Source organism: Chelmon rostratus, chromosome 13, assembly GCF_017976325.1.
Source record: "Chelmon rostratus isolate fCheRos1 chromosome 13, fCheRos1.pri, whole genome shotgun sequence".
Classification (NCBI taxonomy): domain Eukaryota; kingdom Metazoa; phylum Chordata; class Actinopteri; order Chaetodontiformes; family Chaetodontidae; genus Chelmon; species Chelmon rostratus.
In genome coordinates this window covers 2,500,640-2,528,564 of record NC_055670.1, presented here as the reverse complement: position 1 = coordinate 2,528,564, position 27,925 = coordinate 2,500,640, and the positions used below count along the sequence as shown (strand labels likewise).

The 27,925-nt window shown below is 43.1% G+C and overlaps 1 protein-coding gene across 4 annotated transcripts; it reads left to right on the top strand.

Moving 5' to 3' along the window:
- Positions 1 to 25,515, top strand: parp4 (poly (ADP-ribose) polymerase family, member 4). 4 transcript variants are annotated; one of them, XM_041950637.1, is made up of 36 exons: positions 1 to 112; positions 567 to 694; positions 894 to 1,119; positions 3,800 to 3,929; positions 4,415 to 4,493; positions 4,572 to 4,676; positions 4,933 to 5,091; positions 5,884 to 6,021; positions 6,146 to 6,313; positions 7,055 to 7,206; positions 7,835 to 7,966; positions 8,444 to 8,542; positions 9,011 to 9,194; positions 9,505 to 9,646; positions 12,126 to 12,268; positions 12,490 to 12,621; positions 12,758 to 12,844; positions 13,156 to 13,320; positions 13,843 to 13,889; positions 14,133 to 14,214; positions 14,613 to 14,750; positions 14,825 to 15,014; positions 16,891 to 16,961; positions 18,318 to 18,505; positions 18,858 to 18,957; positions 19,234 to 19,404; positions 19,749 to 19,829; positions 20,073 to 20,153; positions 20,241 to 20,336; positions 20,479 to 20,622; positions 20,735 to 20,833; positions 21,220 to 22,070; positions 22,320 to 22,380; positions 22,932 to 23,034; positions 24,166 to 24,298; positions 24,722 to 25,515. In XM_041950637.1, the coding sequence occupies exons 2-36, from the start codon at positions 569 to 571 to the stop codon at positions 24,927 to 24,929; spliced, it is 5,211 nt and encodes a 1,736-aa protein (XP_041806571.1). In that variant the 5' UTR covers positions 1 to 112; positions 567 to 568; the 3' UTR covers positions 24,930 to 25,515. The 4 variants fall into 4 exon arrangements, 3 of the variants coding, with proteins under 3 accessions (XP_041806571.1, XP_041806572.1, XP_041806573.1); XM_041950638.1 differs by having other exon boundaries at positions 6 to 124; XM_041950639.1 differs by having other exon boundaries at positions 101 to 119.
- Positions 25,516 to 27,925: the final 2,410 nt, after the last annotated feature.

Genomic DNA, 27,925 nt, shown 5'->3' with positions numbered 1-27,925 from the left:
TGCTACCCTGACAGATGCGGAAGATCTGTGTAGTTTAACACTTCAGCTCGCAGTTTAATGAGCTAACGTCGACCTGTGCCTTTGACAGCAACCGCAGAAGCGTCGCCTGGGTGTGAGCAGTGAAGTAAACCTCAATTTATTTCTTCAAGCGGACGTCACGTTTGATGACGAGTTTCTTTATCTGTTTCATATTTGGCTGGACAGTCATGTAAATTAGCTAATGTTGTTTCCGGTTCAGCCGGTTTGATTGTAACGTCATAACTTATATATGTGAATAAAAGTTTACTCATATTCTGTCACAGTGCGGCCTGCTTTGCACTTTTATTGCAGCTCTTGTGTTTTGGGGGAATTTGCTTCCGCATTCGTCTTCCAACAGTCCACTTGTCGTGTTGTAGTCGTGTGACTAGGTGTGTGCCATTCTTCATACAGTGACAGTGTGCTGTAGACCTCGCGAGACGTAAAAATCCTGCCGTTTAAAGTGCATGAAAAGCCCCTGCCCCTGCCCCACCACTCCCTTTAGCCCTGCTCATGATCGGAAATTCTGTGGGCGTGTCCTCTCCTTCCAGGCATGGCTGTGTTTGAGGACTGCTCTGTGCTCCTGGAGCTGAAAAACTTGCTCATCAAGGAGAAGAAGAAGCTGAAGTCAGCAGTAACAGAGAATGGAGGCAGCATTTGCTTTGTGGTCAACAAGCAGGTCAGAGGGTGTGATACTGTGTCCGCCGTAGGTGGTGTATGTGTCCAGTGTGATTCATGGAGATGCAGCTTGCATGATTGTACTGTACATCCTGGTGGACACTAACGCTGCTACTTTCTAGATTATTCACTGAGATATATTCATATGCAGTGACAAGAATCGTGACTTGCTGTCTGATTTCTGCCTACATTTCCCACAGTGCTCTCTGGTAGTAGTCAGTGATGTGTCCAACCTGAGCACCAGCAGGCTGCGCAGCATCCAGAAATACCACACGCCCGTCGTGGGAGTGGATTATGTGTGGCGCTGTCTGGAGAGAGGAGTCCTTCTGTCCGTGGATGAATACAAGCTGGACACTTCCTCTCTCTCCGCTTTTCCGCCTCTTCTTCCTCCTCCTCGCTTCTTACAGAGGCCACCGTCACATCAAGGTATTATCAGTTCAGGAAATAATTAGAAAAAAAAAACACTGCGCATTGTTGTGGTGTTCTCACCTCTTTTCCATTTTCTGTGAACATGACTCATGATGTGTTTACAACAGAAATAACTACATCAAGTCTGCATCATGTACATATACTACATATACTGTCAGTATGCATGATGCATTTGATACTGGGAATCCGTTTAGGCTGGAAATGAATTCTGTGTGAATTGCCTCTTCCCTTCCACACATAGTGAATAATAAACATTGCCACGGTCATCACAGTTTCTAGTGGTACATGGGATTCTCGTATGGCCCATTACAAATGCAGAGCATCAGTTAAAACAAACAATTATTGGTGCCTGAAAAAATGTCTTCCAGGAAGTTCAGGCTCAGGTGTCGCAGTATCTAAAAATAAAATTCACTTCGAGTCATATCAATAGATTGCTAGACGGCTATTTAGCCAGCAAAAACAGCACTGCCACACTCAAAGTAAATTTACCAAAATCCAAAGAACAACAGAGGGACATCACACTTCTGCTAATGCTGCCCCAATAATCCTAATTCTAATAATAATGATAAACTTTATTTGTATTGCACCTTTCATACAAGAAATGTAGCTCAAAGTGCTTTACAGCAGAGAAATCACATGAGCCAAGTGCTTCACATGAAACAAGAGGTAGAAAATCCATCAAAGTAAGACGGAGAATAAGACTCAGTTGATGAGAATAATGAAAACAAGATAAAACTAAGGATGAAAATAGAAACATCAAAGGTCTCCAGACTCTCTTATTCCTTTAATATATCAACAGTCAGCAGCTTGAGACTTTCTAGGCGAGAACTCGAGTGCCTTGTGTGCACACTCTACCAGTGGGCGCCTCTGAAGCAAACAAGCATAAAAGAGTCTCCCAATTTCCCGACGGACACAGATTCAGCACCAGTCCCGATTAACCAAAATAAACCTATTTCAGCCTCCGGCAGAACGTCTTCCCGCGGGTTTAACCTCGCTGTGGATATCGTCTGTGTCTGACAACCCTGAAGCTGCCGTGGAAAAAAACACCCCTCTGTGGTGCTGTAAGGGTTTAAAAAAAGAAACAAAATAAAACACCACAGTCTTTCATAAAGAGAATGGATAACATAAGACAATATAACAGAACATAGAAAATTAAACCCACCTTAACCGAAGGTTGGTGGTTCGATCCCTGGCCTCGGCAGGCTACATGTTGAAGTGTCCTTGGGCAAGATACTGAACCCCAGATTCCTCCCGATGCTTTACATAGGTGTTTGAGTGTGTTAATGCTCCTAATGAGCTACCACGAGTGAATGGGTGAGTGCAGGCTCCTGTTGAGAAGCGCTCTGAGTGGTCGGTAGACTACAAAAGAGCGATATAAATACAGTCCATTTACCATTTACCATTTACAAAGAAGTCAAAAACACCCAGTGCTTCACATAGAAAAGACATAGAATGGACATAAAAACAGCAATGGAAAATTAATGGTAAGTAACATGGAGAATAAAACCCAGTTAATGAGACAGAATGAGGATGAAAATGAAGGCAGTGCATAACAAAAGATGGAAAATAAAACCACTGAATAATAGTAATAAAATCAGTTAAAAATAGAGTCCTCAGAATGCAAGTTAACACATGTTAACAGAAGTGTAAGGCAGTGTAATAATAGTGAGGCAGAACACAACGTTTCAGGCCTTTTTCAGTAAAGTCAAAGCTAGTTAAAGGCTAAAATGAAAAGTTAAGTGTTTAGCTTTCTTTTAAAAATATTCAGCCAGCTGGCTTCACTGACAACTGGAGGTAGTGTGGTCCAGAGCTTTGGGGAGTAATTGACAGAAGCTGCATCCCAGAGGCTCCAAAACAAAACTGTAGGAGGGCCAAGCCTACGAAAATCTGAATTTGATTAACCCCTGCATTTGACCTGCTGGAGCCAGGCCTGAATATCTGCAGAGCTTTTTCGAGATATCCCTTGTCAATTCTATGCAGTGGAAGAATCAGCATAACAACAAATCAGCCGCAGAGCTGGAGAGCCTCCCTTTGAAGTAAGCTCTAGCTTTATTGATCCGTGCAGGACAATTATGTGTTGTTACTGCAGCAGCAAACAGAGGGTTGATGGTGGTGAGCCTCAGTTTTGAAAATGCACATTAGTTGTGTTAATGTATCAAACTTTAAAGTGTAATGATGGAGCGTGGGTTTGCACACTGTGCGGTCAGATGTGTGAGGGTAAAAATGTCATTCACTTTGGACTCACCCACTTCCAGTACAATGACTCGTGACTCATCATGGTCAGTGCCTTTATTTGCACTCAGCACAGGGACAGGTCTTGGAGACAGTGGTTTTGTCCTCACCTATCTGTTTCCACATGAGTATATGGACATTCTGATAACATGACAGTTCAGATTCAGTCAGCAGGTCTAACTACACAGTCCTCAGCTCTGATAAAGGGTGCGTTTGCTCTCCAAGTTGTTTGCATTACTGTACTTTGTTACTTATTTAGAGCTCATTCACACCTGCAGCAGTGTTGTGCAATGAGCCCTTTGTGAAGAGTATTTGTAGAAATCCATATGTCACCTTGCTGACATACTGTGTGTACTCGGGTTTAAATGCCTAACAGTTCCAATGCATGTGTCATTCATGTGTGTCTGTGTGTTTGTGTGTTTGTGTTCCTTCTTGTACATTGTAGTGTCCAAAGCACCACAGAGCAAAGCAGACGCTGAGCTGCCCAGAGGCCCAGCCAAGCCCGTGGACTCTGTCAGCCTGACTCAGAGTGCAGAGACTCCCGAGAGGAGCGGAAACATCCTGGGACAGTTCAGGTGTGAACTGGACATGCACTGCAGTGTGTTATATTTACACTGGCCGATTAGTGAGGAAGAAGACAGAAAATAAAATCTTTTTAATTGTACAGGTGGTTAAAGTTCAGTCTTTTAAAAAACATTCATTTAGCATCATCATCAGCCCATTCCTGATCACATCTATTTCACGTACTATAAAATCCAGATTTTCTCTCTCTTTGTTCGTTCCCTGCTCACAGGCAGGGCATGCTGTGTCACCTGGGGCTGCAGCCCACCGTAACAATAATTTTCTGACAAAATCCCATCATTTTCTTCCTCCACATCTCAGCGTTCTCCATTCAGAGACGGTCACCCCACACACTGCTCACACACCTTTTTCACATGGTGCACAGCAGACGAGTTGAAACCTCAAGTCAACAATCAGTTCATAAACATTTCTGCTGGAAAAGATGAAGGAAAACATAAAATTCCACTGATGTTCGCTTTTTCCTTGTTAAATTTCACAGAATTTATGCTGAAACTGATTTTGACCTCCCAACGTATCCCGATAGTTTTCAAGTGGCCAAGTATTCAATCTTGCAAAAGGTAAAGCTGCAGTTTACTGCTACTGCTATTGTAGTAGTACTGCAACTACTATTGTTAATGATATACATTTCTCTGAAGATAAAGAGCAATGCTTGGTGTGTGCTGGAGCTGCAGAGTTTCAGAGGGGACACGGGTTGGCAGTACCGTGTGGTCAAGTACTGGAAGGACGATATAGGAACCAAGGTATGAAGTCTTTTCTTTATTACTGTTGTACTGCATGTCAGCTCACCGATTGCCTTATTTGCTTTTTAGCAATTTGGCAACATAATAATCTGTGTGGGCTCGACACCACTGCAGATAGTTCTCTGCACTGTTTATATCTTTCATAGTTTTTAATTCTTGCCTGTTTTTCCATGTTGTTTGTGCTGTTTATCTGTGTTTGTTGGAATAATTTACTGTTGACATATTCAGTTAAACAGATCTGTGTTTGTGCTAACAGAGGGCGGCTGTGAGGGATATCCTGGTGTTCCTGTCCACCTCAGAGGAAGCTCTGGAGGTGTACAAGACCCTGAGAGAGACCCTGCAGGCTGCTGGTCTGCAGCTGAGGAGCAGCATCCCGCCGCAGGCCCAGGATCTGGGCTCTGCCCCCCTCCAGCAGGTCCCACATACTCACTGCACATTACTGAAACAGTTCACACATTTTCCTGACAGTCTTATCCAAAGGAAGAAAAATGCAGCTGCAGGCAATGACTGCAAGGCATTGTGGGTCTTGTAGTTTTCTAGTATAATTTCATCATTTGATCATCACATTATCTGTTCAAGTACCTGCATTTTCTTCACATTTGAACAGACATGAGCAGCATGTGATTGATCTTCTTAGAGTGAAATTTCTGACCAATCTTTTTTGTTCAAGATGTTTTTTAGTTTGTCTTTACAATCATTCATGTCCAGTCAATTAATTCACTAAATATCCTCCTCAACACGACTCGTGATAATTTATGCATTATATGATAATGAGACCGTTGTAATAAATGCAACAACACAAGTTATAGTAACACATCACATCATCGTCTTTAGGTTTACATAACAATGACATATTGACATTGTGGTACATGATGCTAAGCTAATAAGCATCACATACTAGATCTCCGGCTTCATAATATACCAGAATGTCAGTGTTTCTTTTACCTTAGAATACAAATGTGTGAGGGAGGTGGGTCTTGCAATAAAACTCATTAAAGACACTACTTTTTCTAATAGTTTTTGCACACATTTTATGTTCTGACATGACAAAGGTATTTCTGATTCACATCAATAGCACCTTAGTAGGATTTCAGCAGTTGGGTTATTGTGATATCTGAAGCTGTAGGAGTCACTGCTGCAGGACATTTGTGTAGCTGAATCTAATGAGCTGATCAGGTGTTTTACATGGGACGTGTTTGACTGGCAGCTGCTGCTGGAGGAGAAGCTGAACACAGGACGCTTGTCGCAGGAAGTGGGCGTGTTTGTGGAGCTGCTGTGGACCGAGGCCCTTGGCTGCCTTAACGACATCCTGCGTGTTCCAGTCAACAAGCTCAGCATCAATGATGTAAGGTTTCCTGTGTGGATTGTTCTGTAAAATGTCACCTTCCAGAACAGAATCAGCCTATTAGAATAACTCTTTCTCCCCATGCTGTGTGTGTGTGTGTGTGTGTGTGTGTGTGTGTGTGTAGGTTAGCAGGGCCGAGGGCTTGTTGCTTCAGGCTCAGAGGAAACTGAGGGAGGCAAAACATGTTGAGGTGTTTTCTCTCCTGTCAGAAGTTTGCATTCTTCTGCCGCACGGAGACATCAACATAGTTCCCGATGCCAGGTTCATCTCTCAGAAACTGGACCTCTGTCAGGTAACACACGACATGCACACATGCACAAACAAATGGATACAAGCACACACACTAAGACGGATACACATGTACAGACATAAGGAACCAAGCATGCGAGCTGTGCCCTCAGTTCATGCGCACACACTAAATCTAAGCAGGTTTGGAGTCTTTGGTGTGCTCAAATAATGAAATAACATCCTTGAAAAAACATTTTTATGTCTATTTGTGACATTGAATTGGCTGGGTCATTCCAATATTGTACTAAGAAAATTAGTATAGTATATACTGTATGCAGAATTGGATCTGATAGACACTGATAAATACTCACACACTAAGGGTTGGCAGTTTAGTTAAGAGTAAAATCTGACATTGTTTGTGCTGATTGTCATGTTTTCTTTTCAGCTGAGGGATTACATGCTTGTATCCATTCAGTTTTTCAACACATTCAAGGTTTTATTCAACTGAGAATGTACACATCTGCATTTTAGATGTTTCAATTTGTGTTGATTGCATCTATTATATGGTAATTAAAACCACTGTTATTGCAAATAATATGACCTTACTTTGGTTTAAACAATTGTAGTGTGTAGCATGGCAAGACACTTCTACTGACCACAAAATATTGAAGGATCAGTGCAAAAACTCACAAGCCCCCACATACATTGAAACACATGCCATTGCCTCACATCCATAAACCCGAGTCACCGCCGTCCCCTGTGCATATCCAGGCTAACATGAACACCATCATTTCTTGTTGTCAAGTTAATAAGAGACGTTCTGAGCGTGAGCGAGATGACGCTGAGAAGCCCCGTGCCTTCCTGTGTGGGGAAGTACCGCGCTCTGAGGTGCAGCATCGACTCCGTTCCTCCCGGCAGCTCCGAGTTTCAGGCTGTGACCTCACTGCTGCAGGACAGGTAGTGTACCGCCTCTGAAATGCCTGTACTTCTGTTTCTGGTTGACGTGATTCTAAACCCCATAACACACTGTCCCTGGATCAGAGTCCTGGTCAAAGCCACTGTTCTCTGTCTTGGAGGTTGTATTCAGTCCCGACTCAGCCTTTTCACTGGGAGGCTACTGAGCCCAGTTCTGTTGCCCAGTGTAAGCACCAACACTCCCCCGGTGCTCCGAGCTCTCAGTCGGGTCTAAAAGGGCCACTAGCTGCACGGCTAACTGAACTAACTAGCTAACAGCAGCTAATAGCTACAGCCAAAAAGAGCTACAGCAGTGAGTATACTGAGCAGCATTTAGCGGCTGCTTTGGTGATATGCTGCCCCCTATTTGTTTGGCCAACCTTCAACAGGTGTCCAAGCTTACACACTGTACCTTTAAGGCCATTAACAATACCAGAGCCCACTCACAATCATCACTGCAGTTTTATGTTATCAGAAATGATACAGACGATAGACAGAATGAAAATAGTAAATCAGCATTAAAGTGCATTCAGCTTGGAATCTGTATTATAGAAAGAAAGAACTCTGCAACACGGTGACATAGTGTTCTGTGTGTATATTGAACCTTACTGCATGTTCCCGTGCTTTGCAGCGAGGTGCAGGTCCAGCGGGTCCTGCGTGTCAACAGAGTGGTGGAGCTTCAGAACTTTAAGAGCGATCTCGGGAACATTAAGCCCCTCCTCCATTCGTCCAACTCCAGCAACTATGTGGGAATCCTGTCTCGGTAAGCCACACTGTGTGTGGTTAGGAAATGCACCTCCAGAGGAAAGTTCTATGTTCTTTTGGTTTCATTCATTTAAAGCCTTTTTCTAGGCTGACCGGGTTGTTGGATATTAATTTGTGAGTAAATGCAGTTTTCCCGACATCACCCAGCAGGATTTATGGATAAAAAAGCTCAAATATTCAAGCAGTAACCCTCTTATGCTATTAGACGCTGAAGATGCTGGATGTAGTAACTCACTTCTTCACATATACACAACTTAAATCAGTCAATCAATATTTTACATAGTCATTCTGTGTCTTCTTTCTATTAATGCATGTGTTACATAGTGATGTGATGGCATTAATATAACGAGATGTTCTAGCAATGCACACAACCCTTTATAGGTACAGTATAGTGCAGGTCTGCATTTTCAACTAAACAACTAAGAAATCTCTTATTGACTTTTATTTTCTAACTGTGTTTTCACTCTCTCTTTAGTGGCCTACTGCTGCCCCGTGTTGGAGTGAAGCATCATGGGATAGAGAGAACAGACTTTGGTCATCTGGGCAGTGGAATCTACTTTAGCGACGCTGTTAGGTTGGTAGAAAATGTGAAATTGATAATGTGTCAGTCTGCCTCTAACACGAGACATGTGAGTTAACTTGTCCTTAAGTTGAATTACAAGTGACATTATTACCTTAAAACAGGCATGTCAAACTCATTCCATAAAGGGCCGTGTGGCTGCAGGTTTTCGTTCCAACCAAGGAGGAGCACACTTGGCTGGAATCAATTAATCAGCTGATCTCAGTCTTCAGCTGATAACTAAGTGATCCCTTGATGTTGATTGGTTGGTCTGGTGTGCTCCTCCTTGGTTGGGACAAAAACCTGCAGCCACACGACCCTTTATGGAATGAGTTTGACATGCCTGACTTAAAACATGAAAAACAAATGAATTTTAAGAAAGATGTTGCTGCAGCCTGCAGTCACTTTATCATGTGAGAACCTAGATGGCAACAACGCAGTCCCTTTAGTAAGCTTGTCCTTCACTCTCCATGTTGTCCACAGCACCAGTTTGAAATACTCCAGGCCCAGTGTGACAGACGGCTCCCGGCTGCTGCTGGTGTGTGACGTGGCGCTGGGACAGTGCAGGGATGTCCTCAAGAGAGACCCCACACTGAGCCAGGCTCCTGAGGGACACCACAGTGTGCACGGCGTCCGCCACACCCCTAAAACTCCCTCTGAGTTTCAGGTACGAGTCTTTGCATGTGAGTGTAAAAAAAACAGTACAAGCCTGATTGCACTTAGCTTAAAGACTGTGTTGCAGTTCAGCAAAAAAAACAGTGTTATTGTATCTAAATGACTGTTTGTGAAAAGTGGCTTGTATGTAAGTAAGTATCCTCTGAGCACAGCAAGTGGTAAATACAGCTAGTGGCACTTTAACATGGAGGTATGCTGTGAAACTAAACGATTGTGTTTGACTGAATGGTGCTCAACCTGCACGCCTCTCTACATCTGTGGCCCTGTGCACACTAATGTATTTACTTATACTTGTTCTCCAGGATGATGAGTATGTAGTGTACAGTCCTGATCAGGTGAAACTGAAGTATGTGGTTCAGTTCAGCATCAAGGGGGACCAACTAAAGGAGTTCAGTCCTGCTGTCAACACCTCGGCTGAGCCGGGTCTGCCCTCTTCTGACCAAGGTGAGCACTGGACACCTGCAAAATATTTAAAGAATGCTTCTCCGAAGGGTTAGCAGTTTCATAACATGAAAATCGAATATTGTTACACAGATTGCCATTTTTTATATTCAGTTAATGGATAACATGATTGAAAACACCTCTGACTTCTGCTCTCGAAGTCATTTTTACACCACTTCAATAAACTAAAACAAAATCCCGTCAAAGTACAATTTACAACTCTTTACTCCACTCAGCATTAGTGTGGAGGCTTTTTTTTTGAGTCAGACCACAGGAACGTTTGGAAAAAGAAAAAAGCAGAGATGATGGTCTAAATCAGGGGTAGTCAATTAAAATTCACTGAGGTCCAATACTTAAAGTTCCTCCACATAAAAAGGTCCGAACCGAAGACCAACTTGTATTATTGTGTTTGTGGTTTTCAATATTGTATTATCAGTTTTAAGTACACTTACATAGTCAAATAAATTTAAGGCTTCTATTTCAGATTAAAGGAAACAGAAACCTCAGAATAAACTAAGTGCAAAAAGAGCCTGTTTTCTTTTAAATTAGGAGGTCCCAGCCTAAAGGACTAAAGGCCCACACTTCAAGTAAAAAGGTCACAAAAAGTGTCTGCTTTAGGAACAGTGCAAACAGAGCATTGACTAAACAACCTTCTTTTTAAATTAAACAAGTCCATGTCTAAAGAGAACTGAAGGCATACTTTTCAAGAGGCCAACGGGTCAACATGTTCAAAACAATAAAATGGCTCTTTTTTTAAAGATGACTGATTTTTTTTCACAGACTTCGTCTTTTTGTTTTCCTTCAAACAATGTCTCTGCAACCGCACGCAGACACTCTTTCACACGCTACCTTTAGCGAACACTCATTTGCACGTTGCTGGGCTGTTAATATTTGCGTGATGAGTCGTGTAGACCTGTCATACTGGGCTCGGAGCTCGGATATTTTGCGTGCTCTCAGCTCGGACTTCAGGGGATAACTTCACTCAAAAGAGGCGTGCCTCGTTTCATAGTGCCGCTTCACGTTGCCGCTTATGAGGCACACTGGTTTTGAGCTGTCTGCTGAAAGAATGAACATAAATTTCTCCATCCATTCATCATTAAAACTACGGTTTTCCGCGTCGACCTCCCTCATTTTCCCCTCTGTCTTCCTCTCGGCTTTTGGGTGCACTGGCTGTGCAGGGTAAACAAAGGATTTGATTGGCTCAACTGAGTGTCGGCGCTATTACCGTATTAACTGGAGTAGCAGCGCCCACTACCGTCAGAAAAATGCTCCATGTAAATTTTTGTACATTACATTACATTGATCGGAGATTCGTGGGTCCGGTCAGACCACTCACTCGGTCCGGACCCGGACCGCGGTCCGCCATTTGGTGATGCCGGGTCTAAAGGCTTTGTCAGAGGCTTTTCTGATTGGATAAGAGGACACAGACTCTCACCACTGTTTTATATTGAAAATCTCAAGCTTTGGCTGTTGGTGGCTATTTAGTACAACGGTAACGTGTGTGTGGCTGTCTCTGTCCAGAGAGCAGCACACTCTGCCCTGCCTAGGTTGATACATTTATTTGGGAGCGTAAATAAACGCTTCAGGTAGCTGTGTACGCTGCTGAGACGTAAGCCTGCGTGGAGCTGGTGCAGACAGCTGCATAGATTAAAATGAGAATGTATCTGTAGGAAAAACATGTCTGATGTAGCTTGTCAGCATAATCCCATCAAAAGCAATGATAAGGTAAGATAATGGAGAACAGGTTTTGCTGAGGCCATAGTAGAACTAGCATTATTATTACAAACCAAAATTTATCCTTAATTTAAGGTGCTAGTTGTACTTCTGCAGTTATTTTGGTCAAAGTAACGAAAAAGTAGCATACTCAGTAATGCATTACTCAACAGAGACAGTAATACTGTAATGTAACTTATTACTTTCAACTGACAGTAGCAAGTAATATGTAATATATTTTGGAAGCAACTTTCCCAACACTGACTACTGTACTGTAGCTTCTTCAATAATGACCTCAAACCTCAAAGGATGAGAAATAATGTTAGAGAAACCTTTAGGATTCCACATAGAATCAACTATATATAGTATGAAGCATGAAAAATAAAGAATACAAATACAGTGTACTTAATAGACCAGAGCTATTATGCAGTGTTTTGAGACACAAAGTTGCAATAGTATAAAATTTAGTGTGAGTCAGGAAGAGTGTTGTGGTCACATTTTACCTTGTTTTTTTCAAAGTCTTATATTTCCTCAGTGAGAAGTGTTTCAGTAGTACATTTCATTTCATGAAATACTTGGTTGTACATATTCTTGAATTTACATGTGACTTGTTAAACTTCGTTTTAAAACTGATTACTGATTGTGCAAGCAAACAAGCATTTTGTGTGTTTGCCTGTGTCTGTCTGTGTGCGTGTGTGTATGCTTGTACCTGTGTGTGTGTGTGTGTGTGTGTGCGTGCGTGCGTGCGCGCGTGCACATGTGCATGTAGAGCTCATTTCGGAGGACAGCGGGGTTGAAAGCATTAAAAACCCTCTGGAGGACGTGACTGCTGGACTGTTGGACAGCTCTGGGAAGCAGCTCCCTCTGCAGGCCGTCCACATGAAGTGCAAACTCATGGATCTGCTCTCTCAGGTGAAAGAATCAGCTCATTCACTTTCTTCTTTACTTTTTTCTGTGATCTGATGGGTGATTTCATTTCATTTCACCCTCCTAAAATACATCAGACAACTGAATGTAAATCTTTAACAGGCTGCTGAGTTTACTGGCTCATGCCTCCATTAAAGCACTGACAGTTTACGTCTCTCATCTCATCACCATCGTTAAAATCTGTCCTCTCCCCTGTGTTCTTTTAGGTCATCATTTTCCAAAAATACACCAACCTGAGCTCTGTGCCCATTGAGGCAAAGTATGTCTTCCCACTGGCTGATTCTGCAGCAGTGTGTGGATTTGAGGCTTTCATCAATGGGAAACATGTGGTGGGACAGGTAACCAAACTCAACTTTTCTCATCACAGATTTCTTTTCCTCACATCCAGGTAATGCATTTCGTTATTATCTAATATCCTGTTTCTTTAGTTTTTTGTAAAACCTATTTTACAAAAAACCTATATTATTATCTCAGGTGAAGGAGAAATGGAAGGCTCGCAAGGAGTACAAGCAGGCTATTGAGAAAGGCCATGGAGCCTACCTCATGGACCAAGACGCTCCCGTACGTCCACCAACTGCACTCACCAAACACTTATCATCGTGCTGAGTCAAGCTCTACGTACAGCAATCTGTCTGAAACATCAGACCGATCCACTTGTGTACCAAAATATTTTATATCCTCTTTTCACAGCATCGCATTAATGTCATCCAATCTTTAAATCGATACATAAAGTATAGTGTGGAGTGGGGAAACGCTGTGGGAAAGTGGGAAAACGCTGGTTCCAGAAGTGTTCTGTACCCAAAATAGCTCTTCCTGCTATGCTGCTCTGTTTGGACACTGGTTGTGATGTGATTTTTGTGTGCTCACTGCAGGATGTGTTCACCATCAGTGTGGGCAATCTGCCTCCCGGTGCGACTGTCCTCATTAAAGTTACCTTCGTGTCTGAGCTGATCGTCAGGGATGGGAGTATTCTCTTCTCCCTGCCTGGGAGTGTGGCTCCGTGGCAGGAGGGTGCAGCGCTCAACCAGACAACACAAGTAAGAAGGCCTGAAAAGACTAAAAGAAAAAGTCCCACTTCAAAGTGCTGCTTCTTATTCTGCAGGCTGTCACTAGTGTGAAAGCTGTCAAAAAGTCCCTGAAGGAGAAAACAATCATAGGGCAAAGTCTGCTGTTCTGCAGTGTAAGCATGCACCTGCATCATTGGGGTTTATTTCATTATTCCTCCTGGTTTTGGGTGCATTTTTTGGGTGTTTTTGTAGTTAAAAAGCAATTAATTGTATGAGATAGCAACACATATCAAACATTTCTTTCCTCCAGTGTTTGGTCTTCAGTTTTAATTTTTAGTTTGCTTTCATTAGGCAATCTTTTGCATGAACCATTCATCACAGGAGAAATTATAAACTGAGGCCAAGTGTTGCTGTTTTTCTTTATTTAATTATTTTGGATGGAGTTCAAAGGACAGACAGGGCAGCTGGATCTCCTAGTATGCAAAGGGCTCTGCACTGAGAGTAAAATTACTCTCTCATCTGCGTTTTTGTGTGTTTTCCATTGCTCAACAGGTCAGTGTGAAGAAGGTGTGTGTGACTGATGAGGAGTCAAGCACGAGGTGAGCTATATAATGTGTTTTGACTCTTTCCCAAAATCTGGCTCCATCTTTAGTGCTGACTGTTCAGTGATGTAGTGTGGTGAAGCAGCCGAACTACATAAACAGTTCATCAGTCGCAATTTTGTTAATCAGTGAATCATTTCTGAAGCATTGTGTGTGCCCTTCCTTGTGTTGTCTTTCATAATGCACACTGAAATGTGTGCAGCTGCAGGCTGTGTACAGTGTCTCCTTTCTCACCCTCAGAGAGTTCACCCTGGACGTGTCCATTGAGATGCCAAATGAGATCAGCAGCCTGAAGTGCAGCACTCACAAAATCAAGATGAAGGTACTTTGGTTGTTTTTACAGTCATATTTTAATGATGCAGAAACATGGTTGTCAGTTTAACACCGTCTCATTTAAGAAAAAGTCAATCAGTAGAGACGTCACACAGTGATTCATTTTTCATGTTAAAATACTGAAGAGCTGCTTGTTACAGCTTCAGTGGAGTGTATCTGCTTCTCTGTGTTTTATCGCATCAGAAGCTTTTTGCTGCTTAGACTACATAAATAATTAGAAGTCTTCAGGGTTACAGTATGTGATCTTATGATGCAGATTTGTCGTTATGTTTGACTTTTTTTATACTATAAAAAGTTGAGTCATTGAAACTGTGCTTGATAGTTTAATCAGTAAGAAAAGAGTCCCGTCCGTTTCCTCTCTTTTCTTTTCTGTGTGTGATTCCGCAGAGAACAGACTGTAAGGCTGTGCTGAGTGTGTTGCCAGGAGAGGTCATGGGTCCAGAGGGTTTCCAGCTGTCGGTCACTCTGTCTCAGGTCCACCAGCCCAGGATGTGGGTGGAGAAACACCCTGACAAGGACAGCCAGGTCTGTCTGTCCGCCTCCTGTCTGGCTCTCACTCTGTGTTACTCTTTGTTTAACCGTCTCGCGCTCTCCTCCAGGCCTGCATGTTGGTTTTCTATCCAGACTTCGCCGTTAACTCCTCTTCAGCATCCGATGAAGTCATTGTGTTGCTGGACACGTCTGAGTCCATGAGGGGAGAGTCTCTCCAGATGGCCCAGAGAATCGCCCTTCAGGTCCTCAGAACCCTCGACCACAACCTCAGACTCAATGTCATTTTGTTTGGCACAGGTCAGTTTTGTGTTTTTAGTTATAAAATTTAAAGACAGAGGAAGTACAAGTTGGCAAGGTGAGACAAAGCTAAACTGTCTCAGCGTTTTGAAGAGCAAGATAAAACTGAAGCTGATAGATAGTGAAAGGAATTAATCTGGAATCCACTAAAATGGAATAAAACTGATGTTAAACCATCACTTCTTTGATCTTGATCTGGCACACACTCTAACAACATGCAAGAGTGTTTCAGCACTTCATCTCAGTGTCATATATACATTCACCGGCCACTTTATTAGGTACACCTGTCCAACTGCTCGTTAACACAAATTTCTAATCAGCCAATCACATGGCAGCAACTCAATGCATTTAGGCATGTAGACATGGTTAGGCGATCTGCTGCAGTTCAAACTGAGCATCAGAATGGGGAAGAAAGGTGATTTAAGTGACTGTGAACGTGGCATGGTTGTTGGTGCCAGACGGGCTGGTCTGAGTATTTCAGAAACTGTTGATCTACTGGGATTTTCACACACAAACATCTCTAGGGTTTACAGAGAATGGTCCGAAAAAGAGAAAATATCTAGTGAACGGCAGTTCTGTGGGTGAAAATGCCTTGTTGATGCCAGAGGTCAGAGGAGAATGGCCAGACTGGTTCCAGCTGATAGAAAGGCAGCAGTAACTCAAATAACCACTCGTTACAACCGAGGTATGCAGAAGAGCATCTCTGAACGCACAACACGAACCTTGAGGCAGATGGGCTACAGCAGCAGAAGACCACACTGCGTGATACTCCTGACAGCTAAGAACAGGAAACTGAGGCTACAATTCACACATGCTCACCAAAATTGGACAACAGAAGATTGGAAAAACGTTGCCTGGTCTGATGAGTCTCAATTGATCTCGATCGGGTCAGAATTTGGCGTCAACAACATGAAAGCATGGATCCATACTGCCTTGTATCAACGGTTCAGGCTGGTGGTGGTGGTGGTGGTGTAATGGTGTTGGGGATATTTTCTTGGCCCACTTTGGGCCCCTTGGCACCAATTGAGCATCGTTTCAATGCCACAGCCTACCTGAGTATTGTTGCTGACCATGTAAATCCCTTTATGACCACAATGTACCCATCTTCTGATGGCTACTTCCAGCAGGATAACGCACCATGTCATAAAGCTCGAATCATCTCAGATTGGTTTCTTGAACATGACAATGAGTTCACTGTACTCAAACGGCCTCCACAGTCACCAGATATCAATCCAATATAGCACCTTTGGGATGTGATGGAACGGGAGATTCGCATCATGGATGTGCAGCCAACAAATCTGCAGCAACTGCATGATGCTATCATGTCAACATGGACCAAACTCTCTGAGGAATGTTTCCAGTAGGAATCTATGCCACAAAGGATTAAGGCAGTTCTGAAGGCAAAAGGGGGTCCAACACGGTACTAGTAAGGTGTACCTAATAAAGTGGCTGTTGAGTGTGTGTGTGTGTGTGTGTGTGTATATATATATATATATATAAAATAAACCAAACTCTGTTTAGAGTTTAAACCTGTTCAGTCATTACATTAGATTCGATTAGATTAGATTAGATAAGAATTTATTGATCTCACAGTGGAGAAATTCACTCTTCCAGAAGCGCTTCAGAACACGCAAGGGGGGGGGCAAACAGCAAGTGGAGGTGCAAGTAAGAACAATACGAACATTAAGGTGCAAATAAGAACAAACGGAGCAATAAATTACAACTGTAAAAGTTTAAGAAAAAAAATAAATATATACATAGAAAGTGTCTAGAAAGTGTTATCATTATCATCGAAACAAATATTTAGCGTGAGTAAGTAATGACTCCGGTTGTCAGTGGTCGTTTTCCTGACTGTTGCTGTGTTTTTGTCTGTCAGATCACACAGAGGCTTTCCTGACAACACAGCCACTGGTTGAAGCCTGTCAGGCAGCTGAGAGCTTCATCAAGGTGAGTTATGACGGGCAGGTTCTTTCATACTGTAGTTCGGCCTGGAAGACATTGCTCTCAGGAATATTGAATGATATTGCTGCTGAGCTTTGACATGAGGCATGAAGCATATGTTGAGCAACTGCATGACAGCCACGTAACATTTTAAACTGTATGTATCAGACTTGGGTCAATATGCTGTACTATCAAGTCAGTTTTTGATCTGTGTAAAATGCTTCCAACTTGATCTTGGAGCCATGAAAGAAACTTGATGGTGTGACACAGAGATGAACTCTTTCTTACTGTATATTTTGTCAGTACGTTTCATCACCATATAATAACAAAGAGGGAACAATGGTGAAAATGATGACTTTAGCTGGACTAGTCAATGAAAGATGAATTTGGGGATTATTACACCCCTGATGCCAAAAAAGTTGGAACTCAGAGTAAGATATAAATAAAAACAGAGAGCAGTCATTTGCAAATTAACTGTGTTTACCAACAGCAGTTTAGCAGAGTGTTCCTGAGTCCATGTAGTAACGTCCATTATCCAGTCATGTGTTCACAAAGTGGTGAAGCTTGCTCCATCCTCGCTTGTGAACCACTGAGCCTTTCCAGGATGCTCCTTTCATACCCAATCATGATGCTATCACCTGTTACCAATCAACCTGTTTACCTGTGAAATGATCCAAACAGGTGTTTTTGGAGCGTTCCACATCTTTCCCAGTCTTTTGTTGCTCCTGTCCCAACTTGTTTAAAATGTGTTGCTGCATCAAATTCAGAATAAAAAACACCTTCTCACATTCTGTGTTATTTGTGTTTTACACAGCATCCCTACTTTTTTGGAATTGGGATTGTCCAACACACAGAATAATGGTAGATTTTTATTAAAAACAATTTCACACCTAGTCTGTGTGGACAGTTTTGAATTTAGTAATAGTAACTTCGGTAAAATAAAATATTTACTCGGTTTTCTATTACTGCATACACGCAATGTCAGCAAAATGGGAAGAACAGGATAACCAGCCTTATTCAGACTTGGGAGTGTTGACAAGGCATTCCACAGTGATGTCAGCCCCAGTTCAGATAAATAACCTCAAGTTTTTTATTTGTAGCAGTTTGTTACCAAGTGAAACCAGATACAAATTAACAGTGTATAGCTCCTATGAAATTAGCTGAGTCGACTGCATCAGTGTTAACATTGGATTTTAGTTTGATGTAACTGCCGTAGCTGTGGTGCATTTGCAGCCATTCTTCCAACTGTCTTTTCACCAAGGGTCAGATATCATCTGTGTCACACATTTGCGATATCTCTGATCTGCTCATAATTTGAGTTTTGCATATGCCTGAGAGCTCTGCTTCTCTCTCGCCTATCAGCGCTTTTCTCCAGTAGGGGGCAGCACTGAGCTGTGGCGGCCCCTGCGAGCTCTCAGCCTGCTGCCTCCGTCTCGCGGCGTCAGGAACTTGCTGCTGCTGTCGGACGGCCACATCCAGAATGCAGAGCTCACCTTGCGGCTGCTCAGAGACAACGTTCAGCACAGTCGCCTCTTCACCTGCGGCCTCAGGTCTGAATGAGTCGATGGGTCACAGGTCACGGGGGGGTGTGCGGATACTGACTTTTGATTCTGTCAGTCAAAGTTACACTCATGAGTTTGTTTTTAAGCCCGTATCCCCCCGTAGCCCCAGACCACGAAAGCGTCCTGTTAGCTTATTGTTTGTGTTGACGAGTACTGCTACAGTCTGTGACAGGCACCAGTCAGACAGACACCTGTAAAAGGTGATTGAAAGGATGCAGACAGGTTTAAACTCTCTCACAAACACATTTGCATTAACATTTTTCATATACACTATTTGTCTGCAGTAATTATTTTTGATTATCATTATTCTTATCATTGTTTTTGTTTTTCGTTAATTTAGCCGGACAGCCAATCGGCACATGCTGAGAGCGCTGGCCCAGGCAGGGGGTGGAGCCTTTGAATTCTTTGACACCAAAACCAAACACAACTGGGCCGAGAAGGTGAGACTGACCTTTCATTAATCACAGAGAACTGAGCAGTATTTTCAGATTTCATGTTTCTGCTGTTGCGTATTGTGTGAATTGACAGGAACTGCATCTGTCTGATGCCACATTGGACATGTGCAGTTTCACCCCCAGACTCGACAAATTCCCAAAGACCCTTCCAATCCTAATGCATCTCAAATGTCATAAAATGTGACACAAATGCATGTTCACATAGAATGAACAAGCCTTGATTCATCTGTTCACTCGTTGTTTTGTGTGGTTTGGCTGCAGGTGGCATGTCAGGTGAAGCGCATGGCATCTCCTGGCTGCAGTTCAGTGTCAGTGAAGTGGCAGCAGTTCAATCCGACAGCCCCCTGTCCTGTGCAAGCCCCCAAGCAGCTCCGTGCTCTGTTTAATGACTGCCACACCCTGGTTTATGGCTTTGTGCCACACTGCACTCAGGTTCGCACTTTATAGAGATGACTGACTGACAACCGAATTACAGCTGAGCTGTTGCTTGGAGATATTTTTATGTTTTTGTGAATGTGAACATTATTCTGAATCTCAGTTAGGGCTGTATTGAATGATTATTTTTTTCATTGTTTTTTCTGATTAATTGTTTAGTGTAAAACATTAGAAACTGGTGAAAAATCAAGCCGACATCTTCAATTTGCTAGTTTTCTTTGACCACTAGTCAAAGGCATGATAATATTAAATTTACAATGATATAAAACTCATATTAAAGAAACAATAACCCAGCAAATATTTGGCATTTTCCTTGATAAATGACTGAAATAACACCACAGGCCACCCTCCTTGGAAACCTGAGTGGTCAGGAGCTGCAGACCATGGTGTCAACCAGTGAGCTGCAGAAGACCAGGGGCACAGTAAGAACTCATACAGTTCACTCACACCCAGCAGGCTCCACAGTACCTGCTGTATACGCTTAATGCCAATGGACGAATCTCTTTGTTCACTGAAAAAAAATCATACTGTACCTGTAGTAGTGTGTCACACAGCACACACACATCATAAGTCACTTGCCCTGCAGATACTGAGGCAGGTTAATTGTGATTGTCTTGATCTTGAGGATGGTTAGGCGATGATGATGATGTGTTGTGTGTGTTCAGTTTCTTCACAAGCTCACAGCGAGGGCCCTCATCAGGGATTACGAAGACGGAAGCCTGGACACTGATGAAGCTGAGCATGAGGTGTGTTTTATGTTCACCACTGAGCGCGACCAAAAGCAAGCCCCGCCCGAGCGCCCCATGTTTAACATGGCTTTTTGCTTTTTCCAGGGGAAGAAGGTGGAGTTACAGCGCTTCATAATGGAGTTGAGCAAAGAATTCTCCATCCTGTCTCAGTTCACCAGCTTTGTGGCCATCGAGGAAAGGGTTTGTGCAGTTTTCGGCTTTCTTCACATTTGTATTATTCCGTTCTCATAGCTGCTCACCCACTTTGCTTAACTGGATGTGATTTTGTATTTCCCAACAAACAAAAAAACATCTACCTACCTAAACGTCTACCTTGTTTCAGGATTCAGAACAAACAGTAGGCTTCACAGACATCCCCCAGCTGATCGCAGAGGAAGATGTGGACTTCCTCCCCAATGTCAGCTGGATATCTCCAGAACATGGTGGAGATGAAGAGGACGAAGTCGATGAAATCTCCTTTGCGATAGTAAACACTCTTCGCAGTGTAATCAGGGGAGGGGAAGAGTAAATTTGCTTGTTGTGATTCACTAACTGCCACTTTTATTTGCTGCATTTGTCTCTGATGTGATCTTTGTAAGGCTCCGGGGGCAGATCTTTCTGAGGAAGATGAGGAAGATGTTTTGGAAGAAGCTCTGTGTTCGGAAGCAAGCTCAGACTCTCGTCGTTATTCACCAACGGTTAGCAAATGCTAACTAGGAGGGCTAGCAAATGCATTTTTAGATAAAGATGCTATTTTTGATGCATGGAAAGTGTGAAAAAAAAAACAATAATAGCTTAACACACATCACACACATATCCTTGTGTGGTATCACACCTGTATTGATGATTAAACAGTGCACGCTGTGTAGTTGTGTTCATGTTGATGCACCAACAGAGACTAACTGTTCTTCCTGCGTGTGCTGCAAAGATTTTAATATAACAGCAGACGCTGACAGCTGCTGTGAAAGCTCATTCAACTCATTCATGTTTAAAAAGCATGAGGTTTGTAGTTCAGCAGGTCAACTTGTCAGCAAACTGGTTTGTGACTCCGGTGTGTGTTTTCTTTCTCTTTCGCCTTCTGTAGAGCGGCTCAGACTCATCTGATGAAGGGATGGATTATTCACCTCCTCCTCCTATTCACCTGGCGCGCAAGATGCGTTCCCGTGTTCTTCATGAAGCTCCTTATGTCCCTCCTGTTCTCCTTCCTCCTCCATGCCTCTCCTCACTTGCCTCTCCAGTTCCTCCACCTCCTCCTACATGCCTCTCCTCTCTTGGCTCTCCAGTTCCTCCACCTCCTCCTCCATGCCTCTCCTCTCTTGCCTCTCCAGTTCCTCCACCTCCCCCTCCTCCGCCTAGCATTCATCTTCCAGCACTCTCAAGTCCTCCCCCTCCTCCGTCTGTCATTCGTTTTCCAGGACCCTCAATTGGTCCTCTTTCTCGTCCTCCTCCTCCTCCCTGTGGAGCTCCTGTACGTGCTGGTCAGCCTCTCGTTAATATCAGGCGTCAATCATTGAAAGAACACCACCATGCAGAGATAGTCAGGGCACGAGTTTTTGGCCGTCAGTCCCTTTCTCATGGAGCCCCCGCGCCCTACAGCAGCAGTCTCCTGACTGGAAGAGTTAGGAATGGTTTCGGCATCCCTCAGGTGGCTGCCGAGTCTCATGCCTCAGGATCCGGATGGTCTCTCACAAACGATCAAAGCATATACAGTTACAAAATTGGATACACAGGTTTCCATTTTGCCCCCCGCCAACAGTTATACAGTGTTGCAGCTCAACAACAACAGCAACAACGGTCATTTGGTGACATCCTTGGCTCTAAGGTTAGAGGCGAACCTCCCGGGACGTTTTCATCAGCGAGAAAGTTAGGAGCAAAACGTCGTTTAAAGAAAATGTGCCTTATGGAGACTTCACCGGGAATTCATCAAGCCTTACAGTGAGTCCCAAAACAATCCTACAGATTTGTAGTTTTCTGCCAAATTAGAAAAATCTGATCTCTGAATGCTCTACTTATTTTCCATGGTGGTAAGGTTTTGGTTGACAAAATGAAAAATCAGCTAATCATCTGTATGTTTACTACACTTATTTGTGTATGTGCATCTATGTGACAGTTAGCAGAAGCGTATGTTTATGTTTCTGTATGTATGTAGACTGAGAGTGTCCTCCTGTGATCACGTTGTTTCAGATCAGCAGATCCCGAAGACCTGAAGCTCAGATGGACAAAGATCTTCCAGATGCAGCATTCAGTGAGATATGATGATATATCTATATATCTAGATAGTAGCTCAACTGAAACTAAAAACGTAAATCATGGCTTCATTTCACTCAGCTGTAGCAGTCCCCGGGCCCTGCTCCTGTGTATGCTGCTTACTCGTGTTCCCACATTAAGCCTTCGCTTTTCCTGCCAGCAAGTTGTCGGCTATGAGAAAGGTTCATCCATTCAGATCCTTTGATTTTTTTTCTAACCCTTTGTTCTCTAGGACCACCAGCTGTCACAAAGACACGCTGCACTTTGTTAAAACACTGGAACCATTTCTTAGCAGGCACTGTGAGCAGCAGCTTTGTGTCAGTTTTAGTATTATTTCTGTTAAGTCATTTTGTGAATGCTTTTGTCCAAACCTGCAGCATTGATTCTTGTCTTTGTTTAGAAAAATATGTTTAGCTGTCCTTGACTATAACCATGCTCGCTCATACTGGCATTCCTTGGGGAAGTGGGACATCAATGCTTAGGTCACATAAGTCCTTTCTGCTTTGCATAGGAAATGGAAAAATTGAAAAATGTGTCTGTGTGTTGCAGGAGGGCTACTGGGAGTTAACCACAGAACTGGGAGACCTCATAAATATTGATGTAGATCTCTTTGCCAACGTGTTCCTGAAAAGCAAGGGCATCCATTCCCTAGGTGAGAACTCTCAGAACCAGTTTCCATCAGAATGAAAATAGCGTCATAGCTTCGTATTTCAGATCATCTTGAACCAATTCTAACATGTTTTGGGGACTGTAAGTCTGGGATTATACAGCGGAGATAGAAACATTCACATCATATTCTTAAGTAAATGTACCATTGTGTGAAATTATTCCCTACAAGCTGAATGTCACAAAGGCAAGTATTATATGCACTCTCTTACATTCTGTATTCATGTCAACAGTATTTAAATGAGCAAATTACCAGACCAGCTCAGTCTAAGTATTGTTGCTGTTATGATGTTGGGGAGATAAGATAAGATAAATCAAACAACATCAACTCAGTCTTATGTTAAGTGATGCTGGAGTTGAATAATCTGACAGCTGATGTCATGAAGGACCTGCGGTAGCGTTCCTTCTTACACACTGGATGCAGCAGTCTGTTACTAAAGGAGCTGCTGAGGGCCCCCACTGTGTCATGCAGGGGGTGGGAGGGGTTGTCCGTCGATGTCAGCTTGGCTAACATCCTCCTCTCACCTACATCCTCAGAGAGCCGATCATACTGAACCTTCAGGTGAAAATTTCTTGTCTTGTGTATGAAGATGTTCCTGTTTTTATATCATGAAGATGAGCTGAAGGAGGACATTGAAGCTCTAAAGGTTGAGAAAATGATGAAACCTTTCTCTGTCTAAGCTGTAAAAACACTGCTCTTCAAACTACTTTTTCTAAAAACAACTTACTGAATAGTTGAAAAGTTTCATGTTGAATGTGAAATCGTCATTCAAAGGAAGAAGCTGCTAGAGCCATCATCAGTTGGTGATCTGAGTATCAAAGAAATATTTTAGCCACAGCTGCAGCATGGCTCTCGGTCCACCACCTTGGTCTAGACTGAATCTCTCAGTGACAGAACTGGATTTGGATTTCCCTTAAATGTTGTATACTCATGGCCCCCAAAGGCTGAATCCCTCTGACTTTCCTCTGGCAGCAGCAGCTTGACACGTTTGTGTTTGTTGCTGAAATATCTTCACAGCTTTTAGGTGGACGGTTGTCCAGTTTGGCACAGACGTGCATGTTCTCCTCGTGATAACTCCGATCTCCTGCATGTGCGTGTGTGTGCGTGTGTGTGTAGGCATGAGAGCCCATGCTGACATCCTGAAGCTGCTGGCGACTCTACTGGTTCTGCAGCTGATGAGGGTGGAGAAGCTGGAGGAAGGCAAACTGCTCCGCACCCTCTTCTGCCTGGACGGCTCCTCTGAGCCCAGGTCTGTCCAAAACCAGACAAAAACAACCTCAAGATTCACCTGATTCACTTCTTAGGCATTTGTGAAAGCACAGCAACTGCTGCAGCCAAAATACATCTTTAAAAACAGGACTTGGAAAAAGTAGCGTGATGTTTTCTGTTAATGAAGTACATGTTTGCTTTACCTTACTTCCACTCAGCCTTGCTCACATGACGTTACGTTAGAATCACCATCGGTGTGATTAATTCAAATTGAGCATAAAGGCTTTGGCATTGCCAGAAGAGGAAATAATCCGTATGAGGAAACAGGCTATACAAGTATCAGCGTTTTGTTTAAACTGGCTTGAGATATTTTTCTCAGCTGTGAAGTTTCAGAATTTATTGTGATTTTCTGCTATTCCCGGAGTGGTTTGCTCTCGCAGTAACAGCTGCCTCTTTCTCTCAGGCCTGAGCGGTGGGACGAGGTGAAGAGAGCAGTGGACTGGGTTTGCTGGGCCGACCGGCAGTACCCATGTGTCTACAGCCGGCTGGAGTTCGGTTTGAGCTGGGAGTCCTCCACCCGTCAGCTGCTGGGCTGCGAAGGCCTCCCTCCCTTCTCGCCTCTCAGCGGTCTGAAGCTGCAGAGGACCGCTGCCCCTTTACTGGTCCACTGAGCAGGCCAACATGCTATAGCAACGGCCACTACAGCTTGTCCTACATATGCAGCTGCCTTTCAGCACCTTTTACTTCTGCTTTGTAGTCTGTCAGTTCAAACAGAAAAAAATACAAACACACTTAATAAATACCGGATGGAGAGAGTTTCTAGGTGACGATTTAGAGGACACGCATCATGCTGAATCCACACATCGCTCTCTGTCTGCGCATATTGTTGCATTTTGTGCTACTGGTGTTAACCACAAGCATCAATGTCAGGAATGACTCATACGTACATTAATACATATGTGTGTATTTGCCCATCATGTCACAATGGCCTGTCTTATGACAGAATTTAAACTTGCTGCACGCAGATTGTCTCAGACATTGGAAAGGAAAGCAAGATAAATACCTGGAAAATATTGTGTGTCCACTAGATGTGCTTTGAAAAGCTTTAGCTTTTTTAAGGAGACTTCTCTTGACACTATTTTATTTTTGAATCGATGTTAACTTGTACGTTTCAAATCAGAGAGATCAGAGAGAATGTGATCCATTGCTTTACTCTGGTGATCAGTGGCTTCTTCATTAAATACACGATAGTTTGCTTTTAAAGTGTCGTTTGTTGTTATTTTAAAATGTTTCCAGAGTGCTTTAATATCTCCTCTTGTGTTTGAGATCACATTAACTCATTCTGCAGGACACCTCTGTTGTGTTTTGCCTCCGTCCACACAGCAGCCCTGCAGCTGTCAGGCCTCTTATCAAACCTGTCAAAACCACATCTTTACACTGTTGGTAAACTGTCAGTGTTTTTACATCTCATTGGTCTGTGAGTTGAGGTCTCCGTTTAATGTAATGAATGTGACAGAATGTTCTAGTGTGAAGCTTCCCAACATTCAGATAAGAAAAGTGAGGAGAACACCACAGTTCACCCTGTGAGACACTCTCAACTAAAGCTTTAAATTTCATGGTGGCCATGCTGGTGATTAATGAGTTCAACTTTGGTTCCACCCTGAGCAAACATTTCTTCTTCCTCGGCAGACAGAAGACATCTGCAGGATCACGTGAATGTCTGTGGGGACAGCAGCTTGTTGCTGAATGATGGCTTTAAGGTTTCCCACCATTGGTTTATGTGCAGAACATTGCTGGGTCAAGTGACGGGGTAAAAAATGGAGTGCTGAGGTCACAACATGAGTGTTTGCCCACACCTCCAGCGTTTGACAGTAGAATATTTATTTCTCTTTTAACTCTCACGAAAAAAGCAAATGAGCATTTCCCAAAATGACTCAAAGTTGAAGTGGTGTTAAATTTGGTTGATTTTCACTCAGAAATATTAACATTGTACTGTAAATTAAATTTGAGGACAAATATACTTAAATTTGGAATGAAGCAGAAAAATGTAATTCTGATTTTTATGCATGGTTGGGTTTCTCTGAGGGGGCCTGGTGGTCCCTCGCTCATTCATTCACTAATGTTTAGAGGTCATTTAATGTCTCAACAATGTCTCTGTGACAACCTCATTACATAGTCCATCCAGTTCAGAAATAAAATCTGTGTATATTTTGGTATATTTTGGCCATGTTCTCCTCGCAGACTTTAGATGTATCTGTTCATGTGACTACACAGACGCTCCGGTGGTGAAAGATTGTTGTACAGTCTATTCTCACCACCACTAAAACGTGTAACTTCCTGAATAGTTTAAGAGAAATTGAAAGCCACATCATGATTAACACAAGCTGTGGCCCATGCTTCAGAGCTGATCCTCTAGGTAATAGCTGGTAAAAGAGCTGTTTTGGGAGAATAGCAGAAATGCCTCCTGTCTTTAGATCGCCATAAAAAGAAAAGTTGTTGTCTCAGGAATAAAATGAGGAGATAGTCGGACTCAGGAAGGTCTCGGGAGTCCGATGATCTATAGTACACTCTGATACGAGGTACGGTTCTCTCACCAGAGGATTTAGTTCAGGAGGTTCACCGAACCCAAATCTCACTGCATACAATACAAACTCCTGTTCTCTGAGTCGCAGCCTGCCGGACAGTGTCTTTTTAAATCGACCATTTAGTCATTTTTCTAAAGAATATCTGGACATAAAACACACGTACATCTGGCCCAGACTTGTCCGCATCTCACAGTGTAATCGTTTTTTTGATAGCAGCTACGGTTTTGACACAATCGCAAGTTGTTCGAAAGAAACCGACAGCGAAAAAGCCGCTTTTCAAGGGAAGAGTTGAACAGGTGCAACTGTCATTTACACACACACCGGTCAATAACCCACGCACACACATCTGCAGGACAACCAGCCTGAGAATGATTATCTTAACGAGCTCAGTCAAAACAAGGGCATTGTTTGAAAACAATCTCCATCCAACAAACAGTTAAACTCAGCTTCAGAAAGCTCTTTGCCAAAAATGTTGAGACAGTAGTCACACAAACGCACACACAAAAAGGGCTAACCAACAGCTAAAAGTGATTAAAAACAAGCACGTCAAAACTGAACAGGAACAGGTAAACAGTGGGAGAGGTGCAGAGGTAATTATCAGCAGGTGGGGCAGAAGTTACACACGCACACACACACACATTCAGACACACATATACCAGACACATCTCCATGTAGGAGAAGACACACACATACGCAGTCACACACAACGACAGATACATAAACACACACACACACAGACAAATGCATAATGAAAACCCCATCCCCCCGCCCCCTTGTTAACGCCGTTAGCTCTATTAGCTCTGTTAGCACCGTTAGCTCTGTTAGCGTTAGCGCTGTTAGCTCTATTAGCGCTGTTAGCTCCGTTAGTGTTAGCTCTGTTAGCTCCGTTAGCATTAGCTCCATTCATGTTTATTGATTCAGTTCATTAATTCATGTTAACAGAGACATGAAGCAGAGGAGAGAAGCAGACACAGACAGCTGAGGTGATCAACAGAGACAGACAAGGAGAAAGCCACAGAAACACTGGCAGTGAGAGGGTTAAAAATGGGGAAAAAAAGTGGGAGAGGTAGAGAGGTAATTAT

Excerpts from the sequence above, each read along its gene's own strand:
- parp4 (XM_041950637.1), top strand. The coding sequence starts at position 569 with ATGGCTGTGTTTGAGGACTGCTCTGTGCTCCTGGAGCTGAAAAACTTG. Across the intron at positions 1,120-3,799 it reads GAGGCCACCGTCACATCAAG|TGTCCAAAGCACCACAGAGC; the intron begins GTATTATCAGTT and ends TGTACATTGTAG. Across the intron at positions 20,623-20,734 it reads ATGAAATCTCCTTTGCGATA|GCTCCGGGGGCAGATCTTTC; the intron begins GTAAACACTCTT and ends GATCTTTGTAAG.